Source organism: Coregonus lavaretus (genome assembly GCF_964263955.1).
Source record: "Coregonus lavaretus genome assembly, chromosome: 21".
Taxonomy (NCBI): Eukaryota; Metazoa; Chordata; class Actinopteri; order Salmoniformes; family Salmonidae; genus Coregonus; species Coregonus lavaretus.
In genome coordinates this window covers 34623365-34648980 of record NC_140008.1, presented here as the reverse complement: position 1 = coordinate 34648980, position 25616 = coordinate 34623365, and the positions used below count along the sequence as shown (strand labels likewise).

General features: G+C 43.4%; 2 protein-coding genes across 2 annotated transcripts in view; both read right to left on the bottom strand.

Moving 5' to 3' along the window:
* Nucleotides 1-3306, bottom strand: part of LOC311148926 (lysine-specific demethylase 4A-like) — a 55411-nt gene extending 52105 nt beyond the window's left edge. Inside the window, exon 1 of the mRNA XM_084185954.1 lies at nt 3173-3306. The gene's annotated coding sequence lies outside the window, so the exon portion shown is untranslated. The remainder of the gene's footprint in view (nt 1-3172) is intronic.
* Nucleotides 3307-5816: 2510 nt separating this feature from the next.
* LOC311149143 (receptor-type tyrosine-protein phosphatase F-like) overlaps nt 5817-25616 on the bottom strand; it is a gene marked incomplete at its 5' end in the record, with an annotated part of 221916 nt that continues 202116 nt past the window's right edge. The window contains 11 exons of the mRNA XM_084186230.1: nt 5817-5994; nt 6639-6774; nt 6894-7048; nt 7402-7527; nt 7654-7780; nt 10798-10976; nt 12809-13094; nt 13766-13920; nt 14140-14259; nt 15539-15714; nt 16375-16498. Coding sequence (XP_084042356.1) covers nt 5926-5994; nt 6639-6774; nt 6894-7048; nt 7402-7527; nt 7654-7780; nt 10798-10976; nt 12809-13094; nt 13766-13920; nt 14140-14259; nt 15539-15714; nt 16375-16498 — 1653 coding nt within the window. The 3' untranslated portion in view covers nt 5817-5925. The remainder of the gene's footprint in view (nt 5995-6638; nt 6775-6893; nt 7049-7401; nt 7528-7653; nt 7781-10797; nt 10977-12808; nt 13095-13765; nt 13921-14139; nt 14260-15538; nt 15715-16374; nt 16499-25616) is intronic.

Sequence of the window (25616 nt, the reverse complement as noted above, 5' to 3'; positions counted from 1 at the left end):
TATACTAATACAAAAATAAATCACATTGGCCACGCATGGCCTGTCTGCAAGGAACTTGAAACATTGTATCAACTTGGTCCAGCACAAAATGTGCTAACTAACTTGGCCCAAGCAAATATCCTGGAACCTCAGTTTCCTGGGCCAGTGAGATCCAGACAGACACAGCTGTAGGCTATTTGCGCAAGGGATAAGAAGTATTCAGGTAGGCCTATTTTATGATGTTTCCACCAGATCAGAGCAAGTGTAGCCTAGATTGTGCACTCTGCAAATGGGAATGAACTGTAAATGTACAACCTTTGACACTGGTGATTAATTTAGAATTCAAGGCACACTTAACCAGCATGGCTACCACAGCATTCTGCAGAAATATGCCATCCCATATGGTTTGCGCTTAGTGGGAATATCATTTGTTTTTCAACAGGACAATGACCCAAAACACACCTCCAGGCTGTGTAAGGGCTATTTGACCAAGAAGGAGAGTGATGGAGTTCTGCATCAGATGACCTGGCCTCCACAATCACCCGACCTCAACCCAATTGAGATGGTTTGGGAGAGTTGGACCGCCGAGTGAAGGAAAAGCAGCCAACAAGTGCTCAGTATGTGGGAACTCCTTGAAGACTGTTGGAAAAGTATTCCTCATGAAGCTGGTTGAGAGAATGCCAAGAGTGTGCAAAGCTGTCATCAAGGCAAAGGGTGGCTACTTTGAAGAATCTCAAATATAAAGCATATTTTGATTTGTTAAACACTTTTTTGGTTACTACATGATTCCATGTGTTATTTCATAGTTTTGATGTCTTCACTATTATTCTACAATGTAGAAAATAGTAAAATAAAGAAAAACCCTGGAATGAGTAGGTGTGTCCAAACTTTTGACTGGTACTGTATATATATTTTTGCAACTTCTCAAAAAACAAAAACAAATATTGGCCGACCAACAGCCTATCGACCAACAATCGACCAGTTGACTAAATGGCGTATCCCACGCTCAACCTAGACTAGGGAGATACTGTCAACGAATACAGCAAAGAGCGGTTTAAGTTCTTACTCAGCACTGTCAACACTTTTTATTCAATACTTTTATAAGCCATAAAATGTGCGTTCTTTGTACTTCCATTTGTGCAACAATCAGCACTGCAGCTGTAATGAATGAGCAGGAATGTGTATCGATAGGCTTTCGTTGTTATTATCAGCAGCTTTTTTAATATCAAGGAATATTTCACTTTCTCTGTTCATAGGAGTAAAAACATGAATTTGTTCATGAGGCAGAAATAATGCAGTGCAACTAAGTTTCGCCATCAGCTGGAAGACAGTGTCCCTTTTTGGTCAGTGTCAGCGGAGGAAAGGGAGAGCCGTTGAGAAGCGGACCCTCAACAGTCTGCTGCTCTCTCCCTCCGCTGAGACTGACCATCAGATGCAGGCAGCATCAGCCCAGTAAAATAAAAACAAAAAGCAAATTATTTAAATGTATGCTCACTCAGCTGTGCCTCACAAGTAATACAACAACAACTGAGCTATTAACAGTGTGATCATATATCCTACTTCAAATGTTTTAATATAATGAACAATGCATTGGCAGGGCAATTCAAGCAAAGCCAATATGCAGTGATAACATATTGGGCCTATAGCCTACTGCACAAACCTCATTGCTACAGTACTGTTTTTAATAGCTTAATGTTGCATAGGATTACGTTTTTTAAGTCATGTTCCCAAAAAATCTGAGCGGTAGATCTCGGCTTGCATTTTGCCTCAGAAAATGATATTGACTCAGAAAGGATTGGTGACCACTGCTTTGCTGCATCTCCCATTCCTCTCAAGCTTCAGGTGACACTTCAATTGATATTTTCAAAAGATCAGGAACCAGCAGCCAGGTGAAACAAACAAGCTGGTACAGTGTCCAGATGCATCATTTGAACAAAAACAATTAGCCAGCTAAAGTAGCTAGTTAAGCCATAAAGACTTGACCTGCCAGTCCATCTGCACATCTGTGGGTCAAAACCACCAGAAATATGCAACAAAACTCAATGTTATCAAAAACAAAACAGCTGATACACATTTAAAGTGTTTTAACCTAAAAATAATTGTACATGTACATATTTACAGGAGCTCTCTGCTTAGGCTACTACTAGTTCGCCATGGCAACTACAGAAGTGTATATCACACAAAAACACTCAAATACACAGAACAAGAAATATACATATTGTGGGGCCAGGTAGACAATGCCGTCGAAATTACTTCGGTTCAGAACCCTAACAATGCGTTAGCTAGTTAACGTTAGATAGCTATGACAATAATTAACTAGCTAGATGCCGGTCGTCACTAGTTACCACACCCACAAAGTCATAAACCCCGCTTATTTCTAAAGTGTATCTTCTTAACATTTTATTTTAAACCGAATCTCAACCTCACTGCTAACCTTATGCCTAACCTTAAATTAAGACCAAAACCAAAAAGCAAATGTTTGTTTTCATGACTTGTTACGATATAGCCATTTTGACTTTGTGGCTGTAGTAACTAGCACTGACAAATGCCTAACGTTAAAATCAACAACAAAACTCAAATATAAACCAGCCAGTTAGTTAACATTAGCTAGCTAACGTTACCTAGCAGTAAGCCAGTCTATTACTAAATTCTGATATCCTCCGTGGGATAGTTAGCTAGCTACCTATGCTGCTAACGTTGTGTTGTTGTCGAACTTTTTCTTCCTTCAACATAAGAAAGCTAGCATGCTAATATTCCTCTAACCAGCTAACGTTTTCGCCTTGTGAAGTTCCTGCCCACCTGCCGATTGGACGAAATCCTGATTAAATGAATTTCCTAAGTTTGTGATTGGTTGAATGCCAAGTCATTTAACGACGGGCCCAGTGTTGTCACCCAACTCCCGGAAAAGATCTAGCGTTAGCAAGATGCCTTACAAACCTAGCCAGATTAATCACTTTTTACTTAATGTATTCAGTTAGAGCAAAGACAAAGTAATAAGAGTTGTATCATGCATCATGTCATACTGACAAACATGTTAAGAATAACGCAAGACAACTTTGAGAAGCAAGTATTTAGTACGTTAGGCTAACGTAGCTTCGACTAAAAGCAAATACATCAATTTTTAGCAACATTACTTATCACTAGTTAGCTACTTAAATGCAAACACGTTTTTAAGTTTAAAATATGAACTTACGACAGCCGACCAAGTAATGAGTGATTGCTCCCTCAAAATCTTCAAAAGCAGAAGATTATTTGTTCACAATTCACCATGGGTAGGAAAGATAGTCCTCCATTAAGTTACCCCAGTGTCGCACGCATGCTCAGTGTGTGTTTGTTTACAAAGATGAATGAGGGCGTATCCCACGCTCAACCGAGACTAATCAAAATAAATTATTTTGATATGACTCCGCCTTGTTATACTACTCAGGTCCTGCAAATCGTAGCCTATTAATATGGTATAAGCCATTCAAAGTTGGATGATGTAAAGAAGAATGATCAAGTCTCAGTCATATTAGGACATCCAATTTCTCTGTACAAATTACACATTCTCAAACTAGTCTTTCCGTGATCTGTTTTTCCCCAATTGAAACTATTATTTACCAATTTAATGTGTTTTATGAGTGCCGAAGAATCAATAATGTAAGTTGTATTATCTTTATGTTCAACACAGTGAGCATTCCTCTTTGGAACCTGTTGTTTACCTAACATGTCAAACTGTTAGATCTGAACAATTCTCAACATCCTCCTAGTCACAATGCTGGTACCTACTGACGACTGTAAAGCACAATTCATTGTTTATGCCATTGTGTGACCGTAATATTCCAGGGGTTCTGTCAGGACAGAGTGGCTGTACAGCAGTGTCCAGGAAGTCCATGGACACAAGCAGGCACTGGCTGGAGGTGTATCCACCACCATCTGTTGTACTGGCAAGGGGATGGATAAAGGGGGAGCAGGTCCATGGACGGATAGGGGTGGGGGAAGAGAGGGGTACAGTGTGTGTGTGTGTGTATGTGTGTGTGACTGCGACTGCGTGTGTGTGCGCGTGAATGCACGTGTGTGTGTGTGTGTGTGTGTGTGTGTGTGTGTGTGTGTGTGTGTGTGTGTGTGTGAGTGTGCAGGATACAGGCAAATCTCAACACAGGACAGTACATGGAAAGTCCACAACATAGACAAAAAAAGAGCCATACAACCACCTCATTATAAAAAAACAAATTATTCAACTTTATTAACATCAAGGTTTTTGCAACATTTTTTTCCTCTCCTTTTTATTGACAAATAGAAAACAGATTGAACCCCTACGGCACTATTCGAAGACAAAGTTAAATTAATCCTGTTCTGTAGTCCATCCTTCCAGGCCCACTAAATCCAAATTCACCTCATTTTGCAATTCTATAGCCCCACTTAAGAAAGAAATGCTTGACTATAACGTAGAGATCCTCCACCGTACATTGATGCTGCTTCTTTGTGTTACAGGAGAATGTCCTTCTGTACCACAGTGAGGAGATAATACAGTATAGTACAGCAGTTATACCATGGATGTAGAGTCAGTGACAGTCAGAAGAGAGACGTTCTTCTTGGTAGTTGTCAGTTACTGTATCTGCAGAGCTGGCCAGTCATGGGGAGCTGGACCAGACGTTTGCAGATGGACATGTGCAGTTCATAGTTCAGAATCAGAAGGGTAATCAGAAATACATGGATGGATAACTGTCTGTCTGGTCATTTGAACACGTCTCATAGGATTGTTGTTGTTGGGGCTGTACATTAGTCTGTGATGTGGAGCTCTGTATATCTGCTTCTCCAAACTAGGTATAGCTTGTCAGATCAGACCAGTGCCAGGGTGCCAGTTCCTCTGTGCCTTTTGTGAGTGATGGTTTAGTTCAGTCAACCTCAGGCCAGGCTCGACCAACCTGGAGGTGACAACTAAGGGTGTTGTTACAGGACAAACAACTTTTCCATGTACCGGTAGTTTTCTGTATTTCTTTCGCTGTGTCTAGAGTTTGGACCGGAGCTCTTTGAGCGACAGGCATTGAGAAAATCACAGTAAACAGTTATTGAGAAAAAAGCCAGAATCTGTACATGGCAGATTTTTCCAACGTCATCAAGATTAGTCTATTCAGTTTTTATAACCATATATAGGTTTATTTTATAGTAGTCCACTAACTCTGGTGTATGTGTTTGATCTCTTTTTGTGGAGATAGCTAGTTGTTTTGTAAAGTACCAGGAAGTGAAAAGGCGTATAAAAGATTGTCCCCCATATCCCACTGAATACGACCAGCGAATAGAGAACTTTAGAATATTATAATTATGGTAAAAAATAAAATTATTATTAGCAGCTCTGAGTATGCCTATGTCTCCAGTATTAATAATAACTCGGAGCATGTTTCAAATACATGTCCCTTGTAAAAAAGAAAAAGAAAAAAAAGACTAGTAATTAATTTAAAATAAGACACATTAAGACATACAATAACCAGTGTATAAATGATTAGAAAATACATTCAAAATAATAATAATTATAATGGGTAATAATAATGATATTGATGCATAATAAAAGCAGAAAAATAACCGTTGCTATATCAGCAGTAGAAGGAGGCAGAAATAGGGATTTTATGGTGTGTGCATTAGGTATAGAGACATCAGAATGAAGCACACTGAAGCTTGTTAGATTATTTTTGGGGGAGTAGATTTGAGTAGTGGAGGGTTTTAAAGCAGGTTTATTATGCCAGTCAGTCCAGGAGTACTGCTCCACCTGATTGAAAGTCGTCCAGTCAGACTTTTCTCTCCTCCCTCATCCTCCTCCTCCTCCTCAACCCTCTCCGCTCTTCCTCTCCCTCCTCCCCTCGCCCCTCCGGCAGTTTCTAGACTTTGTCAGCAGGGTGTATATGGCTCAGAAGGGACACACTGGCGGCGCTCCTGAACCCCAGGAGTCCCAGTGCATTCTGGGAGTGGTTATGTTGCATAGTGGTCAAAGCTGCCAAGGTACTCCAGAGCTGCCCTGTAGCACAACTGGTACTGTTCCTGGGAGGGAAACAGAGAGGGGCAGAGCAGTGTCGGTCAAGAGAGTGATCTACAATCACAAATAGAGCCACTTTACCCCTACCTACATTTACAAATTACCTCAACTAACCTGTACCCCCACACATTGACTCGGTACCGGTACCCCCTGTATATAGCCTCGTTATTGTTATTTTATTGTGTTACTTTTTATTTAATTTGTTACTTTATTTAATTTAGTAAATATTTTAAACTCTATTTCTTGAACTACATTGTTGGTTAAGGGCTCGTAAGTAAGCATTTCACGGTAAGGTCAATACATGTATTCGGCGCATGTGACAAATAACATTTGATTTGATTTAATAGTTCTGCATTTGCCTGGGAGAGTGTTTGTATCAATATGTTGAAATAACTACACTTTAGTAATCTAACCCCACATTCCAGTTTCGTCCCGATTTCCGCCTACCTTCCTCTAACATTATGGCACAGTATCACCACAGGACATCACACAATATAAATCTGATTTGTAAAAAAAAAAAAAACGATTGTTTCAACTGAATCCTTATGTTTGCTTGGTCACCTGCCTCTATCCAGGAGCTTCTGTATAGTCATATCCCCTCTCTAACCAGTCTATCCCAATATACTGTATCGTTGTGACTGCATTGTACCTCTGTCTGCACCATGGCAGGTCTCTGGGTCCTCAGTGTCTTGGCGGTATGGAAGAGGTCCACCACCCCCTCGTACCTCATCCTCTCCAGCACGATACTCAGGGTGATGAACACACCAGTCCGCCCAACACCAGCACTGTGGGGGAGCAAAGACAGGGTTATACACTGTAGATACACACGCATTCACACACACACGTACGCAGGCAGTCAGGCACCCTAGCACACACAACGGTAATTGTCATTGGTTTCCCTTACCTGCAGTGCACAGAGATTGGTCCATCCTGTCCAAACTGTTCCTTGGTTTTATGCACTTGGCCAATGAAGTCGATAAAGCCCTCTCCAGTTTTTGGCACCCCTTGTTCTGGCCAATCAGTGAACTGGAACTGCCGAATGGTCCTAGACTGGCCATCCTTAGAGGTGGTGAGGAATGGATGATAGACATAAAGTCAGTATTTTAAAGTCTCATACATGCTTATAACACTACATAAGCATTATACCCACAGAATTGGAGGAATGCTACCAGTATTTGTTTTACAGTGTGCTCTACAGCGACTAATGTCTGTGCTGTAAAGTGCAGAATGTATTTCTATATGCAAAACATCAGAACATAACCACAGTGCAGAGATAATTATATGTGTTCAAACAATTCACTCTGAAAATATACTTAGTGTACCGCTATGTACAATAATTAGCCCTATGCATAGAGCAGAGAGATATATGACACTAGGGAGAAGATGGAGGATGGATGGAGATATGGACATACCCTGGCGTCTGTGACCTTGAACTCTCGGAGGATGTACTGGGGCATGTTGTACTCAGCCATGGGGTCCACTACAAAGTACTGGTACCTGGCAGAGCGCTCAGCAGGCCAGTACTGATGGCACTTTTCCTAAGAAACAGACAACAATGACAGTCAAAAGCAGAACTGTCATATCAACAATACCATCCATTAGTGTGTGTGTTCGTGCATGCGTATGTGTATTAACAGTGTATGTACAGTATCTATTCCACTCACCCGTCCCATCTCTCTGAGTTTGGTGAGCATGACTACGATGGTAGAGTTGTGTTCCCACAGCATCCTCCAGAAGTCCTCTGTGGTCTCTGCTAGTGGGCCCTGGGTGGCTATGTAGGCCTTCTGCAGCCTGAGAGACACGGGGTACGTCAGGATACAGGAAAGGCCATGACACAGGGAATGAGGATAACATCATAACAACCAAGGATATAAGGTACACTCCAATACATCCCCATAGACCTAGAGTATCCATGTTGAGCCCTGTGTGGTCCTACTGTGATCTGAGAGGCCCTTGTGCTGATAATGGGGGCTGTGCTTGGTGTATTTTCATTATGTTATGCTGCTGACAAATGAAGTTTCTATTCTCTTCAAGGCAATGCGAACTGCAGCGTTGCAGCTGGGGTCCAGTTCTACTAGATCAACAGTAGAGGGCAGTGTGAAGCTGTAGGAGGAAGGGTGTTCATGTCAAGCAAACCTCTCTCTCTCTCTCTCTCTCTCTCTCTCTCTCTCTCTCTCTCTCTCTCTCTCTCTCTCATAACTAAGACCAGCCTCAGCACAATGTTCAAAGGGTCTTTAAAGTCTGATAGGTTTGACTGACACATGGATATTACGTTTCTTCAGCTGAATTATTGGATTCTGAGTGTTCTGATATAACAATAGCAATAAATAAATTAACAGGCATACATAGAGATAATTGCTCTACCAAGACAGTCCTTCCATGTTAACAGAAATATACATGATATGTATGTAATGGCTGGTGTGCACAACTTCAGTGACTTACATCATTATGTCAGTGGGTGGATCTGACAATAGAATAGATAGTTTCAATTACCACCTCAGGATATCAGAAACTTAACAAGAATGACATCATCATCATTGTGTCATCATCATTTTCCTCTCCTTCTTCACAAGACATTCTAATCCCCTCTGGCACTTTAAAGATGTGATGCCTGCCTGCCGGGAAAGAGAACACTAACACCTCTAATGCGTCCAAATGGCACCCTATTCCCTATATAGTTATCTACTTTTGATCAAAAGTGCACTATATAGGGAATAGGGTTCCATTTGGGATGCAGCCTAACACCTCTCTATGTCTTAATTCACTCGTAATTACCACAACAGGAATTAAAGAGGAATTACATCCACCTTCTCTCCCTCAGGTGGAGCAGCCACAGGGACTTCATTAGGCACAGAGGAGGTTTGTGTGTGTGTGTGTGTGTATTTGTGTGTGCTTGCTAATGTGTGTGTGTGTGTGTGAATGTGATAAGTGATGAGCGGTGAGGATGAGGAAATCCAAACAGAAAACCCTCAACGAATCCCGCAAAAAGGAGAAAAGCTCCTATTCATTCAGCCATTCAGTCTTTAGCGTGTGGATTACTACCAATTACAGTGTTTACACTTCCAAAATCACAAAGAACAATTACAAAATACCATTACAAAATACCCTAAAGACCAACATATCAAAATAAATGACCAAACTGTAAATGTAAATGTGAAATGAACAACTGCAAAGCACACTGGGTTTTTTATTGGACTCATTCGAATAATACTCAGCATGCTTTACAAGTTTTCATTTTAATATATACATTTACAATTCGGTCATTTAACAGACTCTTATCACACCATAGTGCCATCAGACTTCTGATACCAATGCAGGATGGAAGGGGGCCACAAAGTCGTGAACCGCTACATAAAATGGTATAGAAAAGTATTTTGTATTTTGAAAATACGAATTACAGCTCTCGAAAGTATCTCGTTACAAAAAACATTGGATTGTAGTTCAGGTAAATAGAATAGTAAATACAAAATACGTATTTACATTTACATTTTAGTAATTTAGCAGACGCTCTTATCCAGAGTGACTTACAGTTAGTGAGTGCATACATTATTATTTTATTTATTTATTTTTTGTTCCCTCCGTTGGAAACGAACCCACAACCCTGGCGTTGCAAACGCCATGCTCTATCAACTGAGCTACATCCCTGCCGGCCATTCCCTCCCCTACCCTGGACGACGCTGGGCCAATTGTGCACCGCCCCATGGGTCTCCCGGTCGCGGCCGGCTACGACAGAGCCTGGATTCGAACCAGGATCTCTAGTGGCACAACTAGCACTGCGATGCAGTGCCTTAGACCACTGCGCCACTCGGGAGAGAAATACTGCCCATCTCTGAACACACACACATTAATGCTCACTTGCATGCACGTACACACCCAGCTGTATCTTACATAATTCTCAAAACCTAGCTTCCCATCCATCTCAGTAAGAACAACAGGTGCTTCTTTTCACTGTTCTTTTTCCAAATATCAACAAATGTCTTTAAAGACATTGAAAACGTCCTTTTTTAAAACAGTATACTGTATCTTCCATTGAGTGTTGCTGGGCAGATTCCAATGGATGCACAGCTGTACAGTAAAGGAGTACACTCTTTTCACATTACTTCGATACAAAGTTTTCATAGCAGGTTAGGAGAGCATTTTCGTTAACCCTAACCCTTTTCCTAACCTTAACCTCAGTCTCCTAAACTGCTACGTTCATTCTGCTAACCTGCTGCGTAAGTTCTCCTAACCTAGTACGAAAAAGTCAATTTGGTATCGGTGGCGTGAAAAAAGTGTTTCCCGTACAGTAAAGGAATGTGGGAATCAGCAGACAAGAACAGTCATCACAATAAGTAATCACTTTTTTCCTCTTCCAGGAGTGGTTTGTCACCTGCCACAAACAGCCTATGTATTTACCACAGGTGAAATGTGGCAAGGAATGGACAGTACTGCCACTATGACCAATTTGCCCTGACAACTGACACGACTAGGGGAAGAGAGACAGAAAAACACTGGCCTCCATGTCACACCATAATCCACTGCTGTCAGCCGCTGCAGGAAAGGTTCACATCCTTGCTCATTAGAGGAGCTGTGTCTGCAGCATGGATTCTCTCTTCTCTATTTCTATTTCATCTCCTCTATTCTCACCATCCCCCCATCGCACTTATTCTAGTCTTCAGAATATTTCATTTCTCGTTTTCTCACAGTCTGAATCTCCTCTCTTTCTCTGCTCTCCCCTCTCCTCTGCTCTCCCCTATCCTCTCCCTCCCTCCTCCTCTCCTCTGTTCTCGTCCCTCCTTCTCTCCTCTCCTCATCTCCCTCTCTCTCACCTGTATCCGTCGATGAAGCTGGCGTTAATGTAGTCGGAGCCTTCCACACCTCTGATAGGCTGCAGACACACGCGGGTGGACTCAAAAGGCATGATATTCACCAGCCGGTTCTTCAACTTGTTGCAGGGGAGGCTGGCACTGATGAATCTTGAGGTATGTGCTTTAGAGTTGGACAGTTTCTGGAGAAGGAAGGGAAGAGGAATGGACAGATTTAAGATACAATCTTGGATGTTTTTTTTACAAAATGGCAGCCCCGCTACTTGTTTTGGTATACTGTTGAGGGATGCACGGATGGATGCATGGATTAAAAACATGGCTCAGATTAAAGAACGGTGTGCTACTGTAGAGAAACACCAACCCTAACCTTGGAAATATAATTACTAGAATGGAGTGCACCCATGGGGTGCAGTCAAATTGCCCCTGACCCGACGACAACTGTTGCCACAGCTTTTCCCTGACGCCCACCTTCCTTCCCGTCTATCCAACTCCAGTCTTTTCAAAGTTCTAAACCCGGGGATCCCAACCAACCTAGCGCTGCTGTGTATGAGCAGTGATGTTGGAGGGCACAGGGGCTAACACTATTATTGATGCATGAAAATGATGAGCTTTGAGTCAAGCCCCTTTGTTCTCAATCTTGAAATAACAGCATGCTGACACTGACAACGCCTATCTCTCTCTCCTTTAAACTCATCCTAAGTGTCGACGACACAGCCACGTACGGAGACGTCAGGGAGTCTAAAACAAATGCTCACACAACATTCTAGACGGCTGTTAAGAGAGATCCACAGACCTACAGTATATCCATGCCAAAGCGATGGAATAACAAAACAAAACAAAACTTACTAAATGTAAAAGCATTTTCTCCCAGATGAGAGGGGGAGAGAGTTTTTAAAATTTTTGCTGCCTTTGCTGACAGGGTCCTCCTAATGTCATTCTTCGTCGTAGCAAAAAAACTAAGTGTACATTTCAGAACTTGCTTGCGAAACAAATTTGCAAGTGGAGCCAAGCATCAAAACCTAATTATACTCGCTGCGGATTTACAATCATCCTGCTTGCTGAACAAGTTTGATCCACATAATTTGGGTTGTGGCAGTGAGTCCCCGAGGAAGAGGCTGGTTAGAGCAGTTTTGTTTTCCTACAGCGGGAGGCAGTGAGTTGTTGCATCCCAAATGGCACCCTAATCCCTACATAGCACACTACTCAGAGCCCTATTGGCCCAAGTCAAAAGTAGTGCAGTATATAGGGAATAGGGTACCATTTGGAATGCAGACAGTGAGTATCTGAGGGGGACCAATAGAGTCGCTGGAGCCCAGTGGTATAGGCCCAATCCCAGGATGCATCAGCTCTCCAACCCACTGAGGCTTTATCGACAGGCTGTCAGACAGTCAGCCTGCCCCAACACTCCTCCCTCACTAGATCACTCTCTTTCTCTCTCTCTCTCTCTGTCTCTCCATCCCCCGAGCCCCTCTCTTCTCTTCCTCCCTTCTTCACTCTCAGTCTCTCATCCCCAGTCCAGAAGATAAGCCTCTGAAACAGAACACCCCTCCTAAGAGATTCTATTAATCTCAGAGTTAGTGTGAGGGTGAGGAAAATTCCTCCTCCTCCTCCTCCTCCTCCTCCTCCTCCTCGTTCCAAACACACTAAGACATTAACTTCCTGCTCCCACTGCATCGTACACACTGAGACGACAACGACAACAACAACTCTACTACTATTGTTTGTGAACTAAATGCCCCAGTTAGTAACTGTGCCAATTTTGTAGTAATTTCACTTAAATTCAAGCATAACAAGTCAAGTCCCTAGCATTCGAGTCTGACTTCAAGGCTGCGCTTCAACAATCTTTCAAGTTAAGTTCATAACATAGAACTGAACTGTAATGTACAAGGAGACGGGCTGTTACCACACTGTTTGTGTTGTCCTTCCAACTGCTATGGTCATTGTTTCCATCTGGGACCAGGCTACAAAGCAGGGCTGTTACCATATTCTCAAGCTCCATGTTTTGTTACTCTACCTTGAACTCTAGCTCCATGGCGGTAACGGTGTCTCCGGGTGTGACCTGGGTGAGTTTCTGGATGTGTGCGTACAGGTTGCGTGCAGGGACCTCTGTGTTACCGCAGGTGGCAGCCTCTAGCAGGGCCTCGTGGATGAAGACATACTGGTCCTCCGTCTGCACCATGTAGTTCCGCTGAGCTCTCATACACGTCACATGACCGTAGATATCCACAGACTTCTCATGCTTCATACGCTCCAGCATGGCCTCGATCACGATGAAGCAACCGGTCCGCCCTACACCAGCACTGTGAGGACAAACAGGAAACCGTAACTGTAGAGCCATGTACAGACAGGAACAAATCAAAGAAAACATTTTTTTTTCACATGCGCCGAATACAACTGGTGTAGACTTTACCGTGAAATGCTTGCTTACGAGCCCTTCCCAACGATGCAGAGTTTTAAAATAATGAAAATAATAATACAAATAAAATAGTAACACGAGGAATGAAATAAATACACAAGAACGGAGCTATACAGTATACAGGGAGTACCAGTACCAGAGCAATGTGCAGAGGTACAAGGTATTTGAGGTAGATATGTACATGAAGGAAGGGTAAAGTGATTAGGCATCAGGATAGATAATAATATGAGTAAAATAAAGAACAGAATAGCAGCAGCAAATGATGAGTGTAAAAGTGTCCGTGTGTATGTATGTGTGTTTGTGTTTGTGTTGTCTCGGTATGCGTGTGTATGTTATGTGTGTGTGTGTGTAGAGTTTGTGAATGTGTGTGGGTTTTGTGTGGGAAAAGTCACATATCTCTTCTGACACATTTGTGAGATGTTTCTGGCTTACGCTTATTTCCACCAGTGGAAAGAGCCTCAACAGTGCAACTTCAGTGAACCCTTTTCTGGGCAGTTTTTTTGACTTCATTCCAGATGTTCGCAATGAAGGAGATGTGTCTGAGATGGGGGTTACCTGCAGTGGACCACCATGGGCCCTGCGTCTGTCGGGTTGCAGGCCTTGACCCTGCGTAGGAAGGCCAGGGTGGGGGTAGGGTACTCAGGCACTCCATGGTCCGGCCAGGCCATGAACTGGAACTGACGAATCTCTCTCTTCTCACTGGAGCCATTCTGGTAGAGCAACATATCAGAACACCACAAACACACACTGGTGGCCACATTCTGGGTAGTCTCTATAACAAATATTTATATTTACAACACTGAGTTAGTTAGCAAGAGATTTGATAAATGCTTGAGAATACATTCTGGGATCACTGCCCACCAGCTGGTCAAGAGCTGGTCACTCTTGGGCTACAATACATACTATACCTCTACAGGTATGGCTCTTACCTTATAGAGGGTGAAGGTGCGTACGCTATAGGTAGCCAGCTCCACAGTGTCCAACATGGTCACCTGGATCATCCCATAAGTCTCTGTACCCCGACTGGGCCAGTACTGGTCACACTTCACCTGTACACACACAGGCAAAGAACAATGAAGTTCAGCCTTAGTGTAGAATAGTGTTACTGCAGTTACAGTAAGGGAATAGGGGCAAGGACTGGGGGTGAGAGAAGGGGCAAGTGTTCAGGGAATGGGACAGTAAGGGACTGGGGCTGATCTAAAGATAACAGCTTGAGCTGCTTCTGCTCCACTGTGTCATCCATGTCATGGAGGGATAGAGGGGGATAGAGGGAGAGAAGGAGAGAGAAAGAGGGGAGAGAGCGAAAAGCAGAGAGGGATGGCCAGCTGGGGATCAGGGGCCCATCTCTAGGGGAATCTAGGACCAGGGACCCTAGCCGGCATGGAAATGACTGCTGTCCCTAACATTACTGAAGGCTAGTACTGTGCTCTGGTTGTTCACAGGGGAGGGGGTGTCACTGCGTCCCGGCCGTCCCCATGTCAGTCGCTACGAACAGTCCTGTGGTCTGTTCTCTTTCAGGTCCTCTCCTCTCTAGTGAGACTGATAGTAAGGGGTGAAAATTGTCATGTCTAGATTTAATACAGCTTTTGTTAAATTGACGTCAAAAGTTGAATTATTTTTCATTTTAGCTAAGCATAACCCTTTTCCTAATTCTACTAACATGCTATGTTAATTCTCCTAACCTGCTGCTTAAGTTCTCCTAAACCTGCTACAAAAAGTCAATTTTGACAAAAGCTGTATCCCTTCTAGACAAAACCAGCGAAAATAGAGTTTATCAGAGGACACAGAGGTGGGGTTGGGATATTACCAGCAGACACCTTGCTGTGGAGATGATGACACACAGGGGCAAAGATTCAAAGGTGAAAGGTAATTTAATGATGAGTTGACCCCTCATGGGGTCAGAGAGACAGGTGTGATATTAAGTTTGGTTGGAAGCTGTGGCACTATAGGTTGACCTTTAGGGAACACAGTTATTAATGGTGCTAGTGATAGTGTGTGTGACACCCTTCTCACTTACACACTTCCTTCTCTCTTGCTGCCATCATGCAGTCACAGTGTTATTTACCGAGTCAATTGAAATACCTCGATTAGGGTTTTGCCACCTAACAGTCGACACTCACACCTTCTGTCCATTAGAGAGCCAGGGTGAGACTACTGGGACTGTTATAGTCTGTGAGTGCAGGGTCAATGACTGCAGAGGGTGAATCAATGGTCAGGACGTGTGTGGGGGGGAGAGAGTGGGGGGGGGGTGTGTGTGTGTGTGTGTGTGTGTGTGTGTGTGTGTGTGTGTGTGTGTGTGTATGTGTGTGTGTGTGTGTGGTCACTCACCCGTGACTTCTCCTCCAGTCTGGTCATCATGACGATAGTGTTAGTCCTCTGCTCCCATACCATCCTCCAGAAGTCACTCAAGGTTTCAGGAAGCGGGCCCTGTGTAGCGATGTAGTCGTTCTGCTTCCTGTAGCCGTCTATGTAGTTAGCATTGATGTAGTCGCTACCTGGCACTCCTGTAGCACGGTGAAGGAAGGCAGTGTTAGGAAACAATAGAGCTGTGTCCCAAATGGCTCCCTTTATAGTGCACTACTTTTGACCAGGGCCCATAGGGTAGTGTACTATATAGTACAATAGTGTGCTATATACAGGGGATAGGATGCCATTTGGGATGCCACCTAGCAGGGTTTCAACACGGTATCAACACCCCCTCCCCAGCATGAAACAGTCCCACACATCACCACATATTAGAGAGAAGAGAGACGCATTCACAACCAGCAGGATGCAATTACATGTATATCACTGACTGACTCCAAACTGAGACAGACGGACAGTAAGTGAGGGAGAAGCATTGTCACACCTGGGGATTGGGTTGAGAGATATATTGTTGTTGTTGTGACTTATGTCTTTGCTGTCTACAGACTTGGCTTTGGATGTTCTTTATTGAGACAGCCTCACTTAGTTAATAACATCACAATACATCCCACCACCCCTCCCTAAAAAGTAAAACATCACCTCAAAACACCTCACCTCAAAACACCAAAACAACAACCCAAAAACTCTTTATTGAGATATGCTCAATTATTTAATAACACATTACCTCCCCACATCCAGCCTTAAAAAGTGAAATAAACCTTGAAAATGCCTCACAACAACAACAAATCCACCAAACATACCGTCGACGGAGGTGAGGATAACCCTGGAGTGGTCGTAGGCGATGACATTTGCATAGCGGTTCTTTGGCTTGTTTACTTCCAGGTTAGAATGTTCCCACGTGAACTGCTGGCCAGGGTCTACAGACTGATGGGAGGAGGGATGGAGGGAGAGAGGGCAAGGGAGAGAGAGAAGGGGAGATAGAGAGGGGGAAGGAGGGGGGTAGAGAGATGGAGGGAGGGAGGGAAAGAGAGATGGAGGGAGGGAGGGAAAGAGAGAGAGGGGGAGGGATGGAGAAAGGGGGTTAGGGGGAAGGAGAGAGAGACAGAGAGAGAGGAGGAAGAAGAAATATTGTAATATTTCCTGTCATATTTTTTAAAACTCAATAGCCTTGCAGTGTTTTGTGAGGAAAGTAGGTTCAGTATGTGTCATTCTAAAGGATGATGGAGGCACCAGAACTCATTCCCCATCCTTTTCAATGTCTGTTCTGTAATAAAAGCAGCCCTATGTGATCCCACAGCACTCTGGCTTGCCCCCGGGCTGTTTGTAGTCATAAAATCACCTCTCGGTCGTGACTCTACCATCTCTGGGCCACCTAATGGCCAAGGAGAGCTGTGCTGATGAAATCAAGGAGTCACGGAGGTGAACAGAGCAGAAACAACCTCTTTGTCAGCGTTCCTGAATCTACCCAGCCTGAGGTCACGACCTCCAAGCCCCTCCACACAGAGAGGGCAGAACCCTCAGGATGAATTAGAACACTGTGGCCGTACCCCAAACCTAGGAAATAGGAAATATCTACACTATAACAAGCTAGTACAAATCAGATATTACTATTGTTTTCAAATAAGGAAGAAGAAAATGAGGAGGCTGTCCAGAGACCATTGAAAGAAGTTGAAACAATGTTTCTTGGTGGAACAATGTAGTATAGAGTACTCCACAAATACATACAGTATATAGAAGTAGTTCATACTACAGTATCTGACACAGTGAGGGAGAGCGGAACATACGGCAGGCCGGGCATGGGTTAGCCACGGCCATGCAGGTTGATGATTCATCTGAGAACTGTATCGATCCCTGGCATTGGAAAAAGGCTCTGGTCCAACTAAATAATGATAAACACTACATTGTTATTCATTATTGACCATTCTGTTCTGATCACTGATCTCACATCATACTGAAAAACAAATACATACTCTCTCCGCAACCCCCTTTTCTCCCACACACACACACACACACACACACACACACACACACACACACACACACACACACACACACACACACACTGAAAAAGGCTGCACATTCTGGTTGTTTCCTCCTGACTGACTGGCTGGGAAGGCACGTGGACCCCAGTCTGACTGCCGATAAGAATGACATTGGTGAGAGAGGTTGAGCGCACATCTTATTTAACAGCCTATTAGGTAAAGCCTTTGCTGCGTTGCTCTGACAAATCACACACATTATTGCTAATGCGCCCCGCGGATGTGAATATCAGTTACCGTGGATGTCACTGCAATCACGCTCTCTTGCCGACACTGCCGCATTTCCATTCCTCCCAGAAACAAAACAGGAACCCACAAAACAGTCAGATAAAAAGACAAAAGCCCAGAGGGCCGCCACCATGTGTACCTCTGTGAGGCAGAGATACCATGCTAACGTTTGGCACAAGAGGCTGAATTTACATAGGCGAGGAAAATTGACTTTGACATTTGAAGAGCCCTCAGCTTGTTTTCCACTAGCTGTGTGTGTGTGTGTGTGTGTGTGTGTGTGTGTGTGTGTGTGTGTGTGTGTGTGTGTGTGTGTGTGTGTGTGTGTGTGTGTGTGTTTCCACAAGCTGCATCCTAAACCAGCAGCATGGTGATGCTTCAAGAATAGCTCCTGTATTTCAGCTGATATCAAATCCTGTCAATACACTTCATACAGTAACTGACTGTGGCCCAAATGGCCCAATATTATTCCATATATAGTGCACTAGTTTTGACTAGAGCCCTATGGACCCTGCCATTTGTGGCATTCACTACTTATATTGTGTCTTTTGTAATTCTTAACATACTTCTATATTACTGCTTCAGTTAGCTACACAGGTAGCACGGTGTACTATTCTGTTTATATAACAAATACATTTTTTATTTCTCTAAAATTTCTCTAGCTTCTCTAAGGAGGGTGATAATAGTGCAGGATTATAATAAGCTATTTCCCTGCTAACATGCCCAAACACACCACCCACACATGCACTGATACAGTACAAACTGTAAAAAAATTGCTTACACACACACACACACACACACACACACAGTCACGCACACATCTGCACATACAATACGGCTGACAGTCTGTCTGGCCGAGTGGCTGAAAGACATTGTTTGTTGTATTTATCATAGAACGTAGGAAACAATATCTCCACTTTACTGATCCTCAACACTGGGGCCCCACAAGGGTGCATGCTCAGCCCCCACCTGTACTCCCTGTTAACCCATGACTATGACTGCGTGGCCAAGCACGCCTTCAACTCAATCATCAAGTTTGCAGACGACACAACAGTAGTAGGCTTGATTACCAACAATGACGAGACCGCCTACAGGGAGGAGGTGAGGACTCTGGGAGTGTGGTGCCAGGAAAATAACCTCTCACTCAACGTCAACAAAACAAAGGAGATGATCGTGGACTTCAGGAAACAGCAGAGGGTGCACCCCGCTATCCACATTGACGGGACCGCAGTGGAGAAGGTGGAAAGCTTCAAGTTCCTTGGCGAACACATCACTGACAAACTGAAATGGTCCACCCACGCAGACAGTATGGTGAAGAAGGCGCAACAGAGCCTCTTCAGCCTCAGGAGGCTGAAGAAATTTGGCTTGGCACCTAAAACCCTCACAAACTTTTACAGATGCACAATTGAGAGCATCCTGTCGGGCTGTATCACTGCCTGGTACGGCAACTGCACCGCCCGCAACTGCAGGGCTCTCCAGAAGGTGGTGCGGTCTGCCAAACACATTACCGGGGGCAAACTACCCGCCCTCCAAGACACCTACAGCACCTGATGTCACAGGAAGTCCAAAAAGATCATTAAGGACATCAACCACCTGAGCCACTGCCTGTTCACCCCGCTATCATCCAGAAGACGAGGTCAGTACAGTTGCATCAAAGCTGGGACCGAGAGAATGAAAAACAGCTGTTATCTCAAGGCCATCAGACTGTTAAATAGCCATCACTAGCACATTAGAGGCTGCTGCTGCCTATTGAAATCACTGGACACTTGGAACACTAGTCACTTTAATCATGTTTACATATCTTGCACTACTCATCTCATATGTACAGTGGGGAGAACAAGTATTTGATACACTGCCAATTTTGCAGGTTTTCCTACTTACAAAGCATGTAGGTCTGTAATTTTTATCATAGGTACACTTCAACTGTGAGAGACGGAATCTAAAACAAAAATCCAGAAAATCACATTGTATGATTTTTTAGTAATTATTTTGCATTTTATTGCATGACATAAGTATTTGATACATCAGAAAAGCAGAACTTAATATTTGATACAGAAACCTTTGTTTGCAATTACAGAGATCATACGTTTCCTGTAGGTCTTGACCAGGTTTGCACACACTGCAGCAGGGATTTTGGCCCACTCCTCCATACAGACCTTCTCCAGATCCTTCAGGTTTTGGGGCTGTCGCTGGGCAATACGGACTTTCAGATCCCTCCAAAGATTTTCTATTGGGTTCAGGTCTGGAGACTGGCTAGGCCACTCCAGGACCTTGAGATGCTTCTTATGGAGCCACTCCTTAGTTGCCCTGGCTGTGTGTTTCGGGTCATTGTCATGCTGGAAGACCCAGCCACCACCCATCTTCAATGCTCTTACTGAGGGTAGGAGGTTGTTGGCCAAGATCTCACGATACATGGCCCCATCCATCCTCCCCTCAATACGGTGCAGTCGTCCTGTCCCCTTTGCAGAAAAGCATCCCCAAAGAATGATGTTTCCACCTCCATGCTTCACGGTTGGGATGGTGTTCTTGGGGTTGTACTCATCCTTCTTCTTCCTCCAAACACGGTGAGTGGAATTTAGACCAAAAAGCTCTATTCTCTGGTCTTTGCCATTGTGGAGAGGTTGGAGTCAACTGTAGGGATGTTACTCTTGATACCGGAGCTCCGAGGCATGAGTTGAAATCGCTAAGAAGCTAACTTCGAAGCAGTGTGCCGATGCGTGTATCACTTTATCAGAAGTACGTCACCAATGACGTCTGAAGCTTAATTTGATCACGTGCTTTTTCAAACCGTGTGTTGCAAAATGCGAGATCCCACTGATTTCGTCGTACTTACATATTGTTATGATTGTGTACAAAAGGTTTCACCTGACTGGTAGTTTAGCAGGTAGAGTAGGGAACATTCAGGGATGTGAGGGTATGAGGTTGAATCCCGTTGAAGGCACACTATTTTGAAAATTGTTCTATCTGCATTGCTGTTAAAATAATTTGTTTTATTTAGTATAGTATAAGCTTCTGTCTTAAGCATCCTAAATAATGCCATAGATTCCATTTTTGAAAAAGAGAACTTGAAGGCAAAAAAAGGGAAGCATGATGTAAGATACAAACCTGGTATTCCAACTGATTATAGGCTACTAAAGCAAACAACTTACCGCTGCACCACAATGTTATGACGGATACAACAGAGAAAAAATACCTCTATCTGATAATCACACGCTGCTATTTATTGCTGACCAGCAGATGTCACTAAAGTGCATTGTGAACAGATAATTAACCGTTTTTCAGCACAATTTGGTGAAAGCGCCGAAGCCTTCAGAAAGCCTCGGTTTCCCATCACTACTAAACTGATAGTGATTACAATCAAAACAGATCAAAACGGCATGGCTAGCCACTCAATCATTAAAGGTTTGAGACTTGCTCCCACTCTGATCTGTTCCCTAGATAAATATGTTCTTACGGAATTACTACCACATATCAGTTAAATTCGTACAGCATTCTCACTAACGGGTGCAACAAATATAGTCTCTTACAAGACAAACCTCAAAATATGTTAATGAGTCAGAAACAACAATACCATACTCCCACTCATGTTCAAAATGCAATATGGTACTGTATTCTGAATTACAGTAAAATTAATGGCAGCAATTGGCCAGTAATTTACTATAGATTTTCAGGACAAGGTTTGTCGAATTCCTCAAATACTGAGAAGTAGAATTAGTTAGAATTAGTGTTAGGGTTTGAATTACGTTAAGGTTACAATTAGTGTTAGGGTTTGAATTATGTTAAGGGTTAGGAGCTAGGGTTAGTTTTAAGGTTAGGGTTAGGAGCTAGGGTTAGGGTTAGATTTAGGTTTAGGGTTAGGGAAAATAGGATTTTTAATGGGACTGAAATGTGTGTCCCCACAAGGTTAGCTGTACAAGACTATGTGTGTGTGTGTGTGTTGTTATTTATGGCACCTGTCTACAGATCCACCGAGGGAAAAACAGCCACATGGGCTATGCAGTAGATCAAATGCACTAGAAATGTTAAACAGACCTATCATTTGCTATAACTGAGCGATGCAGCAGCGGCACAGCAGTATTTAAAAAGCATCTCACATTATTTTTTTGGGATGAGATCCTAATCTAGCGAGGCACATTAGGAGGTGATTGTGTCGGGTGAAAAGCCTGGTTAATACCTGTGGTCACTCCCCAGTGTACATTACCAGCCAAGCTCTCTCATAAATTGTTTGCAAATTCCCAATCCTAAATTTGTCATCTCTGGCTGAATCAACGCTCCCTGAGCATATGGTGTTGCTTCCTTCCTCTAGGTCAGCAAAAGGCATCAGTCCCCACTACTGAGGAAACGTTGGAGTTGGACAGAATGTGCCAAACAGAGTAAGGCACAATCAACTAACAACTGTCATTGTTTTCACCTGTCAGAATACAGCGCAGGCAGGGAGAATGAAGGATTCCTTAGTGAGAGTCTTGGACTGGCACAAGGCAGCACTCACCACTCAGTAGCTGGCAGTGATCATGAATCACTCATCGTAGGCAATTAAAAATAAAGGTGTGTGTGTGTATATGTGTGCGTGTGTGTTGCCCCTACAAACCAGAGTGAGAACTTTAGCTCAGACTTTTACTACCTAATTGCTTTGTTCACCCTTTAAAAGACAACAGTTGACATAGTCTGGGCTTCTATCCCAACCCTCACCATTGAAATGTCATTTAAACAGTATTCATAACCTATTAAAGACACTCACAGTACTCTGAGGACTACTACACTTTGAGTGTGATGACTGCATTAGAATTATACTTATACAAATGTGTGTGTTAGAGGCCAATCACAGACTCATACTCTGTTCTAAATGGCAGAACAAAGGGTGCAGGTGTAGGGGGAGAGAAGTTCAAGCTTTCTAAAATACAGTATATTACTGTATTCTCTGTGGATACAGCATTCTCACTCACGGGTCAACAAATATAGCCTCTTACAATGCACGCCTTAAAATATGTTAATAAGCCAGAGACTCTTCCCCGCCCACAACATTTTCCCACAATGCACCATAATTCTGTAAAACACATTTAAGGTATTTTATTGTGCGTTCTACAGTGTTTTACTATTGAAATAACAGAAAAGTCTTACAGTGTGCTGTAAAACAAATGTACAATATTTTACTGTCCATTCTAAAGTGTTTTACTGTTGAAATTACAGAAAAGTCTTACAGTGTGTGTGTGCGTATGTGTGTGCGCATGGCTGTGTGCGCTTGTTGTTATTTATGGCACCTGTCTACAGATCCACTGAGGGAAAAACAGCCACACAGGCAATACAGTGGATCGAACGCACTAGAAATGTTAAACAGACCTATGATTTGCTATAACTGAGCGATGCAGCAGCGGCACAGCAGTATTTAAAAAGCATCTCCCATTCTTTATCCGATGATATCCTAATCTAGCGAGGCACATTAGGATGTAATTGTGTCTGGTGAAAAGCCTGATTTATTTCTGTTGTCACTCCCCAGCGTACATTACCAGCCAAGCCCTCTCATAAATTGTTTGCAAAGTCCCAATCATAAATTTGTCATCTCTGGCTGAATTGACGCTCCCTGAGCATATGGTGTTGCTTCCTTCCTCTGTGTCAGCAGAAGGCCTCAGTCCCCACTAATGAGGAAACGTTGGAGTTGGACAGAATGTGCCAAACAGTGTAAGGCACAATCAACTAACAACTGTCATTGTTTTCACCTGTCTGAATACAGCGCAGGCAGGGAGAAAGAAGGATTCCTTAGTGAGAGTCTTGGACTGGCGCAAGGCAGCACTCACCACACATTAGCAGGCAGTGATCATGAATCACTAATCGTAGGCAATTAAGAATAAAGGTCTATGTGTGAGAATTTTAGCTCAGACTTTTTACTAGCTATTTGCATAATTTTACCTAATTGCTTTGTAAACCCTTTAAACAGTTGACATAGTCTGGCCTTCTATCCCAACCAAACTTAATTTAAACAGTATTCATAACTTATTAAAGACACTCACAGTACTCTGAGGACTACTACACTTTGAGTAGTGATGACTGTATTAGGATTATACTTATACAAATGTGTGTGTTAGAGGCCAATCACAGACTCACACTCTGTTCTAAATGGCAGAACAAAGTGTGTGTAGACGACAATGTTTCAAATAGGCCTAGCTTGTGCATCACTATCCCTAGCTATCACCAGAGAGGAAGAAGCAAAGCGAGAGGATTACCTCCGCCCAAAATCGTCTCCACGAGATAAGCAGACCTTTTTGCATGGAGGTCTATGAGAGAGTGTCAAATTCTTATTTGATCACAGAGTAATGTTTAGGTTGTTACAAATGTACAACCTAGCATTCTGCAACTTTGAGAAAAACAACTTAGTTATGCCTGTTGTTCACACACGTATCTGCCCTCTCATTGGCTAGAATGATCCCACCTGATCTCGTCTCCTTCCGCCTGCCTTCCATCTTTGAGGAGTATTTTCATTGTTAGAGCAGTTACTTGAACCTCTTGTCAATATAATAGATCATCTTTGCTATCACTAGCTGACAACAGGGAAGAAATTTGAGGCAGAGACAGAAAGCGAGACACCCCCTAATTATTTTAGGATCGGGGCAGGCCCACTCAGGTCTGCTTATTGCCCCCGCCCCGTGGAGGGGATGCCCCAGAGCGAAACATCTCACTGGCAAAATATATTTCACTGGCAAAATGTTGCCAGTTCGCTCTGGGGCAAACCCTCCGCGGGGCAGGGGCAATAAGCAGACAATAAGGGGATGCGATTAATCTGGCCCGTGTGCCCGGGTAGGTGTGTTTTGCACTGGGTGAATGTTGATTGCATTTGTTTTGGAATCAGGCTGCCTAGGGGGCGTGAGCCAGGTGCCCCGTTCAAAGCCCACTGCGAAGTCGGCTCAAAACGAAAGTGACGTAATTAAGAACGTGGAGTAATCAAATCAATTTTTATTTGTCACATACACGTGTTTAGCAGATGTTATTGCGGGTGTAGCGAAATGCTTGTGCTTCTAGCTCCGACAGTGCATTAATATCTAACAATTTCACAACATATACCCAATACACACAATCTAAGTAAGGAATGGAATTTAAGAATACATATATGGAGAAGCAATGACTCTTAATGAGTAAGATTCTGTGTTTTCACATGCAAAAATTGCTTTATCCCAATGAAAAATAGTTTGAAAATTCTAACATATATTTTATGGAAAAGTATATTTAACATTTTAGCAGACGCTCTTATCCAGAGCGACTTACTGGAGCAATTAGGGTTAAGTGCCTTGCTCAAGGGCACATCGACAGATTTTTCACCTAGTCGGCTCTGGGATTAGAACCAGCGACCTTTCGGTTACTGGCACAACGCTCTTAACCACTAAGCTACCTGCCGCCCATATGTTTTACATATATGTTGTATGTTACTGAATGATGCACCATGCTGCCTTGTTGACAACATAACCGAGCGGCGCAGATTACTGTTTGATTTGAGAAGGGCACTCCTCGGTCACCGCTTTTGCCCATTCACGTCACAGGCCATAGGCCGGTGCCCCGTGGCTCAGCATAATCGAATCCGCCCAATGGTTGCGTTCCCCTGCCGAGACATTGTATGCATCAACCAATGGTTGCGTGCCACGTCATCGACTGTGTCATCGTTACCGAAAGGGTTCTACCTGGAACCAAAAAGGGTTCTTCAAAGGGTTATCCTATGGGGACAGCCGAAGAACCCTTTTAGGTTCTAAATAGCACCTTCTTTTCTAAGAGTGTAGTGATAAAGACAGCCAGTG